The sequence below is a fragment of the Solanum tuberosum genome, unplaced genomic scaffold (assembly GCF_000226075.1).
Source record: "Solanum tuberosum cultivar DM 1-3 516 R44 unplaced genomic scaffold, SolTub_3.0 scf00339, whole genome shotgun sequence".
NCBI classification, from domain to species: Eukaryota; Viridiplantae; Streptophyta; class Magnoliopsida; order Solanales; family Solanaceae; genus Solanum; species Solanum tuberosum.
In genome coordinates this window covers 446,482-462,474 of record NW_006239260.1, presented here as the reverse complement: position 1 = coordinate 462,474, position 15,993 = coordinate 446,482, and the positions used below count along the sequence as shown (strand labels likewise).

The 15,993-nt window shown below is 30.4% G+C and overlaps 2 protein-coding genes across 2 annotated transcripts; one reads left to right on the top strand and one right to left on the bottom strand.

The window, feature by feature from the left end:
- Positions 1–2,354: 2,354 nt before the first annotated feature.
- Positions 2,355–3,767, bottom strand: LOC102592636 (putative invertase inhibitor). The gene is made up of 2 exons (XM_006360915.1): positions 3,433–3,767; positions 2,355–2,601 (listed from the first exon to the last, which is right to left on the bottom strand). The coding sequence occupies exons 1-2, from the start codon at positions 3,765–3,767 to the stop codon at positions 2,355–2,357; spliced, it is 582 nt and encodes a 193-aa protein (XP_006360977.1).
- Positions 3,768–5,133: 1,366 nt separating this feature from the next.
- On the top strand, positions 5,134–12,500 carry LOC102592291 (uncharacterized). Its single transcript, XM_015315074.1, has 13 exons — positions 5,134–5,197; positions 5,289–5,391; positions 6,315–6,378; positions 6,560–6,661; positions 6,760–6,824; positions 8,174–8,272; positions 8,521–8,600; positions 8,684–8,897; positions 9,706–9,761; positions 9,988–10,116; positions 11,156–11,339; positions 11,781–11,946; positions 12,204–12,500. The coding sequence occupies exons 1-12, from the start codon at positions 5,157–5,159 to the stop codon at positions 11,889–11,891; spliced, it is 1,248 nt and encodes a 415-aa protein (XP_015170560.1). The 5' UTR covers positions 5,134–5,156; the 3' UTR covers positions 11,892–11,946; positions 12,204–12,500.
- Positions 12,501–15,993: the final 3,493 nt, after the last annotated feature.

Below are 15,993 nucleotides of genomic sequence, written 5' to 3'. Positions count from 1 at the left end.
AAAAAAAAACCTTTAAAATTTTTTAGTTGGCTCTCCAGATTCAATCGGTATTACAATAATTAAAACATAGAAATTAACATAGATTGGACTCCTGCTGACATTTATGTTTCCTTTTTCTAAATTTTTTCTTTTATACTTTATATAAATAATTTTTTTATGTAAAAAGTATTATAAATCATAATAATTAATAGCTTAAAATATTTCAAAACATATAAACAGTTTTTGTTAACTTTCAAAATTTCATCTATACCGCATAAATTGGAGAAATATAGATATATAGTATTTTAAGTTGCTAATTATTGTGAGTTATAGTACGTTTTATGTAATTTTCATATATATTACTCGGTCCTGATTTATGTGATACAAATGAAATTTCAAAAGTCAATGAATTTTTTATAAGTTTTTTTTTATATTAACTTGTTAATTATTGTGATTTATAATATACTTACGTAAAACATACTCTAAATACAAATAATTAGCAACTTAAAACATATAAAAACATACTAAAAAATTGACTAACTTCAAATTTCATATGTACCACATAAATTAAAACAGAAACAGTAACATATATTGGGCCCCGTGCTGGCACGGGGTCCCATATCTAGTATATATATATATAAAAGAAAACCTTAAGTTCGTCTATGTGGCGCCACCACAAACAAGGACTCCCTTTTAATTTATTTTATTTACAAAAATATCCTTTCCCTTTCATAAAAAGTTGCGACTTTAATGAAGAGTCACAACTTTAATGATGAGTTGCGACTTTAATGAAGAATTGCGACTTTTATGAAAAGTTGTGATTTTAATGAAGAGTTACGACTTTTATGAAGAGTTGCGACTTTTATGAAAAGTTGTGACTTTTATGAAAGGTTATGACCTTTCCGAAGGGTTGCAACTTTTCTAAATTGTTGTAATATTTCCGATAAGGCACAATTAACATTTGTTCACACTGCCCTTTGTTGTCTATAAATAGAGGGAATTCCTCTCATTTTAAAACAACGAAAATTTTGAACCTCTTCTTCTTCTTCACAATTAAATATAAATATTTATGTATTTTGCTCATGTTGAGTGGTTCATTAACATCATTGCTTATATTACAGATCTTGGTATGTATTTTTACAGTCATTAATTTATGCTTATGTTATTAAGGATAAATGATAAGTTTAATAATTTTCATTTTCCTTTACATTACTAATGTTTGTTGCTACGTAATCTTGTATGTAAGATAATATAGTATTTTCATTTTAATTATTGATAGATTTTAAATATTATTTTATAAATTCCGTGATGTTAAATTCCCGCGCAAAGCGCGGGTCATTTTACTAGTTTATCCAAAATTGAGACGTCACATTTTTTTTTCTAAATTGAGAATTGATCAACATATAGGAAGAGAATGATTTATCTAACTACACTTAATAAATAAAAAAATAATTATAGTATTCGGACTAACTTACGCATATTTTCATTAATAATTTATGAGATGCTTATTATTTTTTGTCGGTATATTTAATAAGATAATTTTATTTAATAAAATTTAGACAGATGAGAAAAATATTTGAGGAAGAATGATTTGAAAGCTAGTTGAAAAGGTGTTTAATTTTTAATTAATTAATACATTGGACTTATATTTGGGTTGGTATCATGTCTATATCACTCCTTTTAATTGGACCATTATTATGTAAATCTTTAAAGGAAAGAAAAAGGGGTAGAATAAACACATCAAATTCTCCAAATTTGCATAGTGATTACTAAATTAACTATCTCATAACTAATTAATATTAGAGCCTAGTCAGCAAGTTGTTGATCTAAATCAATTACTATCATAACATTTGATTCTTTCCTATTTGAAAAATGTACTTCAAGTCTATAATTATTTTATTATCTATTTTATTAGAAGTATTGTGAAAAAAAAAGTGAAAAAAACCCCTAACACAAAATTTATTATACTCAAATGATCTCTACTCATACCTTCTATCTTTATCATTTTACTTCCATCGTAAGTTAGCTTAAACCACAAATATTAATCCAATTTGTCCACCACGTTGATGCAAATAATGATTTAGAAATTAAAACTCTAGGAGATAGAGTTGCGGGAGAAGCGAAAATTTAACTTGATGATATATTGGTCATTGTTTGAGTTTCATTTGAAATGATTTGAGGTATGAGAGTAGTAACTATGAACATTGAGAATAAAAATATTGTCGTTGGAATTGTTGACGCGTGATCAACACATTATAGAACAACAAAATCAAATCAAACTAGTTTTGAAATATAGATCTTGATTGCTTCACTTAAATAAGCTAAGATAGATTATTTATTGCCTCATAAATACTAAAGTAGAACAAACCAAAAGATCAAAATGTGGTATAATTAATTGTTTCTCCAAGAACATTAATAACCACTCCAACAGATAAACTGAAATACATAACAAGATTATCACCCTTTGAAATATCATCATCTTGAACATTTCTTGAAGCAAATGCCTCTTCACAATTCATGGCAAAATCATTAGCTGATTCAACATGATCGCTAGCTGATTGAAATTTCTTCTCTTGAACATCATCTAAAGCAGTCACAAATGCTCCAACAACACCGCCATACCTGTTGTTGAAACATAATATAATTAATCAGTTAAAGTATGTTATCGATCTAAACTTGAGATGGTCAGACAAACTCTACATGATAATATGTAAGCAAGAGGCTCTTGAGTTCAAATCTCATAGCCACTTTAAAAGTAAAATAAATAAATTATGTGTTAGAAAATGATCTCATCTAAAAGTTTAATCTTATGTCGATTCATATTTCATTTAAAAGCTTATGCCATTAGAAATGAATAATACCATTTTTCGTCTTAAATTATTGATAATTTCTTCCTTTGGTCCTTCTGATATATGCATCAACATATTTCACCTTCTATTAATCTAAAATGTGTGTTTTTAGTCCCTTCACGTAATATGTTACATAAGTTGACTATCCATAGAACTGTATTATCGTCAATATGGAGTAACAATACAAACTTAACATAATATATCACATATGAGTAATTACACCAGTGAAATGATTAATAACTGTGGTAATTTGTGAATATTTAGCAAGCAAAGGGATCAAAAGTGCACAATTAAATTAAATGAAGATTTGATGTGCTTTGACGGTAGATCAATTAAATTAAAAGTGCGTTATTTGGTCCTACTTAAAATTAGACGACCACATAGTTCAAAATACTAATATTAAAGCAAGAAAGGCTTCACATTCAAATATCACTGCCACCAAAATAACAAACATTAATATTTTCACAAGTTTGATGTTTCGCCTATGAAAGAAAAAAAACGTGTGAGCGGATGCTTGAGATTGTCATACAAATAAACATATTTATGCAAGAACGAAAAATATCCGAACGCATTTGACATACATATGAAAAAGAATCAAACATACCATTTGCTACACACACTCAATGCTGAAGAAACAACAGGGCTTGTGCCTCCTTCATGACTATGCTTTTTATTTATGTAGTCTTGAGTTTTTGATGCTTGGGAATTTCCTGCTTTAATAATGGCTATGGCTAAATCAAATGGAGTTTGTGTTGATGAGATTTTTGGATCAGAATTTAGGAGTTTTATGCAGAAATTAAAGTCCCAATTTGGTTTATAAATTGTGCATGCTTTTTCAATAAGATTTGAGTTAAAGTTTGCTTTGGTTTGTGAAGCCAAAATCAAGAACAAAGGCAAGAAAAAGTTGAAAAACGTAGAAATGTTTCTTAGAGAAGACATTTTTTGCTATGTTGAAGTGATACTGAAAGACTATATATAAAGATTTAACAAAAGCTTTAGTGCACCAGACTGCCTTAAATATAAAGAGAGTGTTCAAGACTTGCTAGAATAGAAGAGGTTGAGCAGAAGCTTTAGTGCACCAGACTGCCTTATATATAGATAGTTTGAGACTTGCTAGAATATAAGAGGTTATTTGATTTACCATGAGGAAGTGGTTTTGAATGACTATATATATAGAGACTTGAGCCGAGTTATTTATATATAAAGACTTACTAGAATATAAGAGGTTATTCAATAAATATTCACACATAATACACATATATATATAGTGTAATTTTTTTTTATAAAAGACCAAATAACCCCCTTACGAGCACCCAATAAGCTTAAAAATGAATGATCTTAAACTTTTAATCCTAGCTTATCTCATGAGCAAACAACCAATACACTTAGATTGGATGACCCATATATGTCCACACAATTCTATTGATTTCTTCTAGCAAAAGGGAGGTTGTTTTTTTCTAATCACGAGTTTTATACCCTTACCAAAAATCATCAAGGCCCAATCTGCATGAGTTTTTGTTATTCATAAATTAGCCACAAAAGCCTAAAAACTTGAATTCTGTTAATTTTATAACCTCTTTGGCTCTTTGCTAAATTGTTTTTTTTTTCTTTTAATTTTTAGAAAATCTCAAAAAAGAAAAAGAAGAGAATCTTGCTACGAAATACATGAAGTTCGATAAATGACAGAAATCTTACGTTAGTGCTGATTTTATAAATTAGCTCATATAAATATAACTCGTTCAATTTATTCAAGTTCGAGCGGATTATTGACTCGCTTATTTATTAGCTCAATCCATTAAAAAAAATGGACTACTATATAGCTCAAATGACTAGTGAGAAATTTTGCCAATTTTTTTTTTTCCATTTTTTAGTTTTATGTTATATATTGTCATAATAAAAGAAAAAGAAAATACTCTTATTAAATACTAACAAAACTATAAAACAATAAATAAAGCAACTAAAACTTAACAAGAATTGGTGGGGTTAGGTTATGATCCATATTTTAATCTTATTCAACCTAAATAATTTTTGAACGGGTCAATAATCCGTCCATAACTTATTTTGCATCACTTAATTCACACATAATTTATGCAAGCGAGACAAAAACTTTCAAAATTCAATTTCATAAAATTAAATACTTTAAATTTTGGCCCAACTTTAATGGGCTACTATAAATGGGCCAACCTATATGGGCCTGATATACCCGATCCACCTCCAGCGTCTCTTTTCCTCTTTAATCAACACAAGCACAAACCCGGATGGCAATGGCGGGAGTTTGAATTACAGAAAAAAACTGTTTTTTTTTTTTTTACGAAATTCGAGCAAAAAATGGAAAATCCAAGTCACAATGATGTTGATTCTTTTCGCAGGTCCCTTAATTTTATTTATTTTTTGCATTTGCAAGCTAAATTAAATTGTCTTTTTTTAAATGTTTGTTGCTTTGAAATATGGTGATAATAGGGAGATTCAAGAGCTTAGAGATATTCAAAGAAGTGTTGAAGAACCAGAAGCATTTGGTTTGGAATTGAAGAAATCACTGGAAGATTGTACACTTCAATTTGAGGTTAAAAAAAAAACTTGAACTTTGAGATTTTTTTTTATAATTTTAGTTAAAAAGATGAAAACTTTTGAGTAGTTGTTGTGTTATTTTGCTTCAGAATTTGGTTAAGTTGAATTGAGCACACTGGTTTTATCATTTTGACATGGAAAAATTATAGTACTTGTAGTTTCTTAGTATCAAAATTTATTTTTGTACAGTCAAGAGTGTGGCTTAGTGACCTAGTGGTCAATGAAGTGGATCGAGAACCGAGGTTTCAGGTTCAAATTCCAGCACAGTCAAAAACACACTAGGTGATTTCTTCCCTATGTTCTAGCCTTGGTGGACATAGTTACCCTGTTGTGGTAGGAGGTGTAGGTATATCGTGGACATAGTCGAGGTGTGCAAAAGCTGTTGTGGACACCATGGATATAAAATAAAAAGGATCAAAATTTATTTTTCCAAAAGGAAAATAACTTATGTATTTTCAGTTGTGTGGTTGGTGTGGAGGAAAATGGTCTGTGTTTCTGGACTGCTTTGCAGTGTTGGTTGGATATACTTTTTTGATTAGTTAAGGTTGAAAGTACTGTTTCAAGTAACGTAGAGTCAAATTTGGGATATTAGGAAAGGAAAATGAGTTCTTTCGTTGGCTAAAGAAGCCATTTCCCCCCTTGTAGGTGGGAACTGTTTTCATTGAAGAAAATATTTTGACTTTAAGATAATCAAACAGTGAAAAAGGAGTTCACCATAAATATCATAGAATGCATTTTTTACCAATACCAAACACGTTAGCTCTGAATAAGATCAAATCGACTCGATAGACAAATTGATGAGAGCAAGAGAGGTTATTTTTGTGTGAATGGATCATTTCATGTTTTCTTTGACAGTTTGTCATGTTCACTATATTTTTCTTTCAAACTGGTGTTTGTTCACTGGGTATGATTTTGCAGAGAAAAGTGGAACAGATATTATGTGATGCTTCAGAAATCAGCTTCTCATCTGATCAGGATTTAGGTAGAAAAAAAGCTGTTCATATCTTCTTTTTCCCTCCATGTGTGTGTGCCTGTGTATAACACACACACAGAGACTAAGAAATATGTTATGGGGGAGCTTAACATAGACACACACGAGCACACACATGTATTTTTGGAGTGAGCTTTATCTTCCATTTAAATTCTCGTGTTTGCAACTTCAGATGAGTTTTGGAAATATTTGAAGAATGAGCTGAGCACAGAGGAGGCTAATAATGCAAAAATAGCAGATGAAATTGAGGGGCTTTCAAGAGAATATGTTGAAGGTGCTGAGGATTCCTGGTGGTTTTGGAAAATTCAGATTTATGTGGAATTGCGATACGTGCTTGACTTCTGATATTGAAATGCTTGCCTTTTTGTGTAGGTTATAGCAAATTGGTGAATGAGATTGAAGGCCTTAGTTGTCCTTTGGAGCTCATTGAATCACTGGTTTGTTTCTGTTCATCCGCTGATTCTACTTGAATATAAACTAAGTTTGTTCATCAGGGTGGGGTGGAGGGGGATTACTTACAGGTTTAGCAAACACATTTACTAGTTGGTTCCTTGAGAAATTGGACATGCTGTAGTTTTATGGTATTTGGCTTCTGATCGAACTAAAGCATTAAGGTGAAATATCAAATAAACTGTATGTGGGTGGAAGAATGTAAACTGTGACAATTTCAAACTCCAGTGTGATCCTAATCTATACTGAAGCTGTTACTATTTGTGTTGGTGCATAAGTTTTTGACAATATTTCAAGCTTGATTGGCAGTAATGGATGTCAGTTCTGTTGCACATTTACCATATCATCCATGTATAGGGAGAACATAAGCATAAGTTTTCATAATTTTTCTTCTGTGAAGATACGACGTGGGATCATAATGTTCTTATTTGGTGACACATTTGAAAATCTTGGTAGTTTCATTGACAAGAAAGACACGTAAAAGATTAGTTATACTTAGAAATGAAAAAATTACTTCCTCGCTAGTCTCCAGTAATTTCTTTGAATATTGGGAGAAGTTTGAAAACATAGAGGGGGTGTTGTGGAAGACGTCACGTGTCATATTTTTGGGAGCATTTTTCTCAGCATGAATAATAATTGATAAATGGAGTCATGGACTCTGGAACTAACATTAAGAAGCTGGGACTTCTAAATTCTTAGCTTTTCATGCCCCTTGATTTTGCTTAATATCTATTAGTTTTTCGGGATGTAAGTTGAATCATTGTGTTTATTTTCTTAAGAATGAGGGAAAATGGAAGGTTGTGGTTGCCTATTGTTTGTTAGTGAGTCGACTTCACAATTGCAAGTTCCATGTGAGGAATATTGTGGCAAGAACTTAAAATTTGGTCCACATCTAATTAGTTGCATGGTTGCAAGTTGAAACTTTCGTCTTCTTTGTGGGGCCTGGAAGGGACAATTCATTAGCTTTATGGTGTATCACTTCCTCTCAGTTGCAATCATTACATAATTCTTCTGTGTGGTCTTTTCATTTGAAAATTAATGGTAAGTTGTCAATCATGGAATCTTTTCAAGTGGAATATTAGCAAGGATACTTTTGTTATACTGCTGAACCAGTTAAAATTTAATTAAATCACCTTAAAAGAATTACACTTTGATTAACAGCTGAATTTTTCTTGCTAGGAGAACAATTTCTTGTGCTTCTTCTATCTCTTTCCCTCATCTATTTGTCCAAGTCTAATGCGTCAATCATATCATGCTTCCTCTGAATCTTAGAACTCCTTACTTTGTTCAAATGCTCGTTATTGTTATACTTATTGTATCTTACCTTCTATTTCAGGGACTTGAGCAAGGAAGAGTACTGACAAATTTTCCTTGTTCTACACCTGGAGAAGATAAGGGAAACGTGTCAAGTGCACCTGTAGAACAAAACTTTAAGGTTCTTACATCTTTTCAATATTGCAAGACAACTTAAAGTAGTTTGATGTCATTATCTAAATGCAAATCTTTCTGTCAGTTGCTGATGCAGCAACAATTTTTTAGTGAATTTGTAGTCTTAATTATCATATTGCATAACAATCTGTCTACTGGCGAACTGCCAAAGCATATTTGGATGTTGTTCTGTTATTTCTTTAAAAGAAAATTAAGGTTACTTATGTTTCATTGTTTTACCCCTTTTGTATGTAGGTCTTTGAATTAGGTAATCAGCTTGAAAAGAGCAAATTGAATTTGAAGTCCTTGGAAGAACTTGAGAGTACTTTCAACAGGTATTTTCGAAAATAAACTTTGCATAGTTCTCCGTACTCTCTCTTGTCTAACTCCGGTGCATTTAATTTTACAATATAATCAGGTTTGAGGCTATAGAAAAGATTGAAGATGCATTTTCTGGTCTTAAGATAGTAGAATTTGAGGGGAACCGCATCAGATTATCTTTGAGAACTTTTATCCCAAACTTAGAAAACTTGCTCCACAACCAAACAATTGATGTTGCTGAACCACCAGAGCAAAATCATGAGTTGTTAATTGAACTGATGGATGGAACCATGGAGCTAAAACATGTTGAGGTGTGTTTTTTCAGCAGTTTGTGACTTAAAAATTAGGGATAACTGCTTTTTGGTCCCTATGTTATTGGTAAATTATGTTTTTTTGTCCTTGTGATATATGACACAGCATACTTAACCTTCAATTGATTAAATTGTGTACCTTTGGTCCCCTCAATTAGAAAATATGTTATATTTGACTATTATAAATTTATATTACCGGTCAATATGAAGTAGCAATGCATACTTAACATAGCTATTAACCCAAAAAGAAATGAATAACTCATTTTTCTTTCCACTGATGAGATGATGTTTTGAAAGAGAATGTGGCATAACGTTGTTTGAAATGCGAGCCTGCTACATAAAACGAATCTAACATAGACTTAACTTTCTCCTGACAGGACATTGGCTTAAAGTGGATTTATTAACCTTCTCTATATCTGCCAGAAATTAAAATACTTGCCCACTTTTTGATACATTGGCAACAGACATTCTCTGTAGCAAACAGTCAAAGTACCTAAATATGCCTGGTGTTAAATTATCAAAACAACTTAGGCTAAGAAAATTGGTTTTGTGCTTACAAAGAGTGTGTTAGAAGAGACACAACATGTCATATGCAGAAATAGAAAAATCTACTGTTATGTGCTGTCCGGTATATTGGTTGCTTATAAGTTATAACCAACTGAATTATTGGTTTACCTGCAAGCTGTTTGATTTTCTTCCTTTGTTGAATTAACTGCTTGCTTTCCTTATTTTTTCCTGGTCAATAAGATATAATGCTGCCATTTCTGATCTATTATACCTTAATCTACTTTTTGGTGATCCTCTTCAGATTTTCCCAAATGATGTATCTATAAGCTATATAACTGATACTGCAAAATCCTTAAGGTGTGTTTCCTTTTCATTTTTCTTGTACACTCTACTGATCTCACTAAGTTTTGGCTTGTGTAAATCTATTTGTTTGATGCCTGAGCATAAATCATTATCCTTTATTATTTAATAAAGTCAAATTTGATGTGAAGTTTTAGTTGATTTTGCAGTGTAATTGGTATTTAATTTCCTATTTTGGAAGTAATTTGCAACATGAAAATTCACACAGTGCCACTGCTTACAGACAGGTCTATTTCCCTGTGGGGGTTCTTGAAAATAGATCTTCTTTGGAGTGGTTCGTTAAAGGGGTGCAAGATCGAATTGTTCTCAGCACATTAAGGCGCTTTCTAGTGAAGAGTGCAAATAGTTCAAGGTTAGTCCTTATTTTGTACTTTATGCATGCAATTTGAGTCAAGATTGTTTTGTAGAGGTGGTGTTGTACATTTTTTTCTAATTGTGTCAATAATGGTTTTAGCACTTCCTTAATCAAATTCTGATGCTTTATTCTTATTAGTTACATTTAAATTTTAGAAAGAAAAAAACCAATAGATATTTTATTTGTACCTTAGGATGCACTGCTTGTACGGTACAAAAGGAGAGCTAATTATTTTTTGCTTCCAGAGGACAAAATTAAGAATTACAAGTATTAAGATGAGCTCCACATGTTGCAACTTGATAATCACACATTTAAGTAACTCCATTTATTTCATCCAACTAAGTCACACAAATAAATCTTAATACCTTATAAAAGAGTCATATAAATAAACTCAAGACAAGTTAAAAAATTCTGTTCTACTAAAAAAAGAGTGATAAAGTTATGCTGGTATGCGAGGAATCTCTGAAGAAGCAAGGGATGGATTTTTACTGCAAGCATCTTGTTGAGGGGTTTATGGCATTGGAGCAGTGCTGAAATATTGTGTTGAATAACTGGTTTATTAAGTGGGCTATTCGGATAAATATGGAACAGTATAGGAGTTCAAATTGGAGTTCTTAATGTGACTTTAACTATGTAATGGAATCTGAAGTAGTAGTTGGACAAAGGTGATCAAATTCTATATTTACATTGATCACAATCCTATTCTACAGTTATGGGAGTTGATATTATATTGAGGAAGTAATTCCTCCTATCAGTGAGAAATCCTTTGAAATTAATGGAGTCGAAGAAGATGCGCTAAACTGTATGAATTCGATGAAAGAAGGGGAAGCTTCGTAAATTGAATAAGAGTGGACTGAGTATGTAAAATCCTAGTCCTGACTATAGAAGGGACCAGAAAATTATGCAGAAGGTGGAGAAAGAGGACCAAATTTATACTTACAAAGTGGCTCAAGTGTTTTTTCTCTTAGCTTCTGATGTTGCATTTATTTGATCTATTTTTTTTAATTATGTACTTATATCTACTCAAACCAAACAGGCATTCATTTGATTACGTGGATAGAGAAGAGACAATAGTAGCTCATATGGTTGGTGGCATCGATGCTTTCATAAAGCTACCTCAAGGTTGGCCTTTAACCAGTTCTGGTTTAACCCTGATGTCTCTCAAGAGTTCAAGTCAGTACTCACAACAGATATCTTTGACCCTCCTTTGCAAGGTTGCGGTAAGTTGTTTATTCATAGCGTTGTTGTAGATTATAGCCGTTTCATACCAGTGCTGGACAGTTTGTGACTTTGTGTTGAAGTCCTATTGGGATTGGATTTATTAACCAAATATAGATGTGATATTTACATTGTGAATGGTAATTTGACTTGAACTTGCATGATCTGTAATGGTCAAAGAGAAATCCAAAACATCACTAAAGTGGAAGGTCATTTTAGTTAACGTAATAGTACAGTGCTAATGATATATCGTGCTGATTGGGACCTAGCAAGCCCACCAAATTTCAAAATTTCTGTTATTAGGATTCAAATCGCCTCCTAAAAGTGTTCCCAATTAGTAGGGAAAAAAGTTCGGTTATTCTTGTAGAAAGAAAGGGAAGGTTGGCCTATTGCCTCTCAGAGTCTCAGTCTCGTTGGATCTTTTATTCATTTCATCTTTACAGGAAGTGGCGAACTTGTTGGATACAAATGAACGACAGACTATCTCAGGCTTTACAGATAGAGTTGAAGAAATACTTATGCAACAAATGACTGCAGTAACAACTTCAACCTGAAAATATTCCGAAAGATAACTGCTTCCCTGCTCTATGATGCTCTGTACTTATTCTGGTAAGATTTATCAATGTCATAATATAACTCTTTAACTGTTTCCATTCAATACTACCGATACCAGCTGCTAGTCCTTGGATTCACTCAAATGTACTCATTTCAGATTCAGAGATGTTCTTGTAGCGAATCAACATTATGTTGACGTAGGTTTCTCAGTAATGTGTTAAAATATCAGTTGGATCTAAACCTAAAATATCTTTTTCCGATGGCTTTTCGAGTTGTTTAACGTGAAGATGGATTATGCATGTTGGTTGCAGGTAAATGTGTGCTCTTCAAATGGGATACTCAGTCATCTGTTCAAGAAAAAACCCCTTCAACTAGACTATTGCAAGTAGTGAACTAATTAGATATATGGAAATAATCCTTGGTGAATCAATGAAGTTGTAGCATTTCATGATCATATTATAAGGTTCTGTGAAATTTAAAAGAAATTTTAGGGATTATGTATGAAATTATGGTAGTATGGTACTTGTTATTTTGCTTTCTAAATGAATATGCTTCAAATGGACAAGTGTTTTTGTCAATTATTGAATATATTGATGAAAAATAGACAAGTCTTTTGTCACGACCCAAAATCCTAAAGGCGAGTGGACCCTCCACCCAATTTGTAACACGTGTTTGGCCGCCAAATATTTTTGGCAAATATTATTTGGGTGATTTTTTTTGTGAAACTTCACCATGTGTTTGATCATAATATTTGGGAAACATATTTCACTTTTTTTAAGAAATATAATTTATACCCATAGTTTTAAAAACTATTAAAACTAACCATAGGTTTGAATTACATAGTAAGATAAAAATATCGACGTTACAAGATTCATGACTTCTGCAACAAGTCAATTAGATCTTTGTTGCAACAAATAACAAGTAGTGTCCATGACATTGACGCAATGTGGTAGTTCGGAGTGTGTGCAACAAGCATCATCCCATACATCGTGAATTAGACGAAACACATGACTTTATTATTCGGAATCGATTGTTCGTCATTTTCATCAACAACCATATCATCACTTTCATATTCACTGCATATTTCATCACTGCTTTGGTGTTCAAGTAAAAACTTATGTAATACAACTCAAACAACTACTATAGAGGATGTTTTTGTAAACGATAAAAGTTTGATGTAGAATTTGAATTTTTAAGAGCTCCCAAATAATGAGATTTGACCCAAATACTGGTTTTTTCCTAGTATTTGGGAGTTTGAGTTATTTCCCAAAAATATTTATCAAATAATGACAAATTGTATGGACAAACACTATTTGCCAAAATTTTCCCCAAATTTTATTTGGGAAATCTATGACCAAATGGGTCCTAAATTTTTCGAACCAAAAGTTTGAATTGTGATATATGACTCAATATACATAAAATTTTATTAATTTGAATCAAAAGTTCATTGATATACGTATCATGATAGACATGCTCAAAAATTAAAATTCAATAAGTGAAAATTTTCATTTATTATGTCATTTCCACCGTCCAACATACCTTATCATTCACCCTCATACATACTGAATAAATTTTTTAATAGAAAATAGTTGACTTTTTAAAATTTATTTTCTTATGTTTGGTACGTAAGAAAAAAGAATTACCGCTACTTGAGGCTGGATTTCGAACCATGATTATAGTTCGTTGCCGCACCAACTATGAGAAATCCACCAATTCACATGTAATGTGTGAACAATGACAGTAGTGTAGAAACTTTTGTACCAGAAACAATGGTATGGATGTACATAGGCAAATTTTATGCCAATAGAATTTAGTGGTGTTTAGGCACCAGATCAGCTTCATGTATTTAAAAGATAAATCATTTTTTCTGTTTTATTACTCCTTAAAAATAAATTTCACATTACATAAAATAGATATTTAATTATTTTTCAAATATTTATGTTTTTGAAATCAATTAAATTTTAATTATTTTTTTCATATGAACTATGTACAATATCTAATCTTAATATTTTGAATTTTAAATCAAACAAGATTTTACCTAAATAAACAATCAACACATCTTAATTGATTGTTTAGATAAGATTTGGATTCATTTTAAAATTCAACTTATGTACATAGTTCAAATAAAAAAAATTTAATAACTAAAATTTAATTGATTTAAAAGTTTTAAATATTTAAAAAATAATTAAATAACCATTTTATATGGTGTAAAATTTATTTTTTGAAGAATAAAAAAAAAACAAAGGATAAACGGTTTCTTACACACATGAAGCTGAGATGGTTCCTGAACAACGCTAGATTATCTCACAACACCTTCGATAACTTCAACTTCTTTATTCCTTTTATCTACATGAGCTGGTTCGAAACTCTGTCATTGTCTAATCGAATCTAATAAGGGGTACATACTAAGAAGATGAATTAACATCACGATTCTAAAATCAATTAATCATTAGTTGGTGTCTTAGAAATTGATTTTAGAACCTTGATGTTGGAGTTCATCAAGTCTATTGGCAAGCTTTATGCCAATGGAACTTTGGGATAATCTAGTGGTGTTCAGGAATCAAATCAACTTCATGTATTTAAAGGAAAAATGATATTTTTTTTTGCCTCTTTTACCCTTTAAAAATCAATTTCATATTAGGTAAAATAATTATTTAATTATTATTTTAAATAATTTAGAATTTTGAAATATAATAAAATTTGAGTTATCAATTTATTTCCTTATTTGAACTTATATACTAAATCCTAATATTTAAGAGTTTACCTAATCAATCAATTCAACATGATAAAGTATGGAAATATAAACCAACTATCTATTTGACCATAATAATATTTCTACCATTTTTGCTATTGTAAATTGTACATCAGTTTTGGCCATAAGAATCTAAAAAATAAAAAATGAAAAATCTACAGTTTACCAATTATGATGCTTTAGTTAATTTTTTTCTTTTTCTAGTTACTAGTGACATGTCTTTTTATTTACAGAAAAGGGTCAAAAATATTTTTAAGCTATGTCTGATAAATAAAATATCTTTTGTTTACATTTTGGTTCAATAATTTCTTTACTGTCAATACTTTGATCCATAAATAATTTTTTATTAATAATTTGGTCCAGAATTATGTCTATTATTACTAAATAGATCTTTTCCGAATTAAATAATATATATATATATATATATTTTATTTTTTTTTATTTATTATTATTATTTTTTTTTATTTTATTTTTTATTTTTTTTTATTTTCTTTCGTTTAAAAACAAAGTTTACCAGTTTTGGTTATAAAAATCACAACTTTTTTTTAAAATAAAAAATCTACAATTTACCAATTATGATGCTCTTCAAAACACACCATAACGATTTTTTGCGAAAATACCACAATTCCATTTGCCACACAAGAATATATTACGATGGTTTTTCAAAAGCAATGTACTATTATATCATCGCTGTAATATTCCTTGGTTAATGCGATACTTATATAGAGTGATCAGAATTTTACATCATTGTAATTGTAAAAAAATATATTTTTATATTACGGTCGTTTAAAATAATTGTCTTGTTCAATTCATGATTGTAAAAGTTTGTTGTAATAATTAAAATTTTCAATTTTGTCATTCCACATTTATATCTTATTTATTGCACCCTATACATTCTGGACTTTTACAACACAAGTAATTTTAACCCAGCATAAAATATCAAATAAGCAAATTATTAATCATATAAAATAAAAATATTCTAAAATTACATCATCAAAATACAAATTTTAAAAGTATCATTCAACAAGAATATTTAAAAAATAATAATAAATCCTAAAAATAATTTTTAATCGATGTTTGGTCTATCATGATTGTTACTTCCATCTGAAGATCTTCTTGATTCGATTGGTGATTAGTGAGCACCAATTTCTACATCTAATGTCTGAAAAAAATAAAAATATATTAATAGACAAATCTTCAAACAAAAATTAAAATCCAAAGATAAAATTTTATTAAAGACAAAAAGATTAGTAACATGGAAATACCAGAAAGATGATTTTTTTAGCGAAAAAATATTTGAAATTGTTAGTACAAGTTAATTAAATATCATTAATGATAATAATTCATTG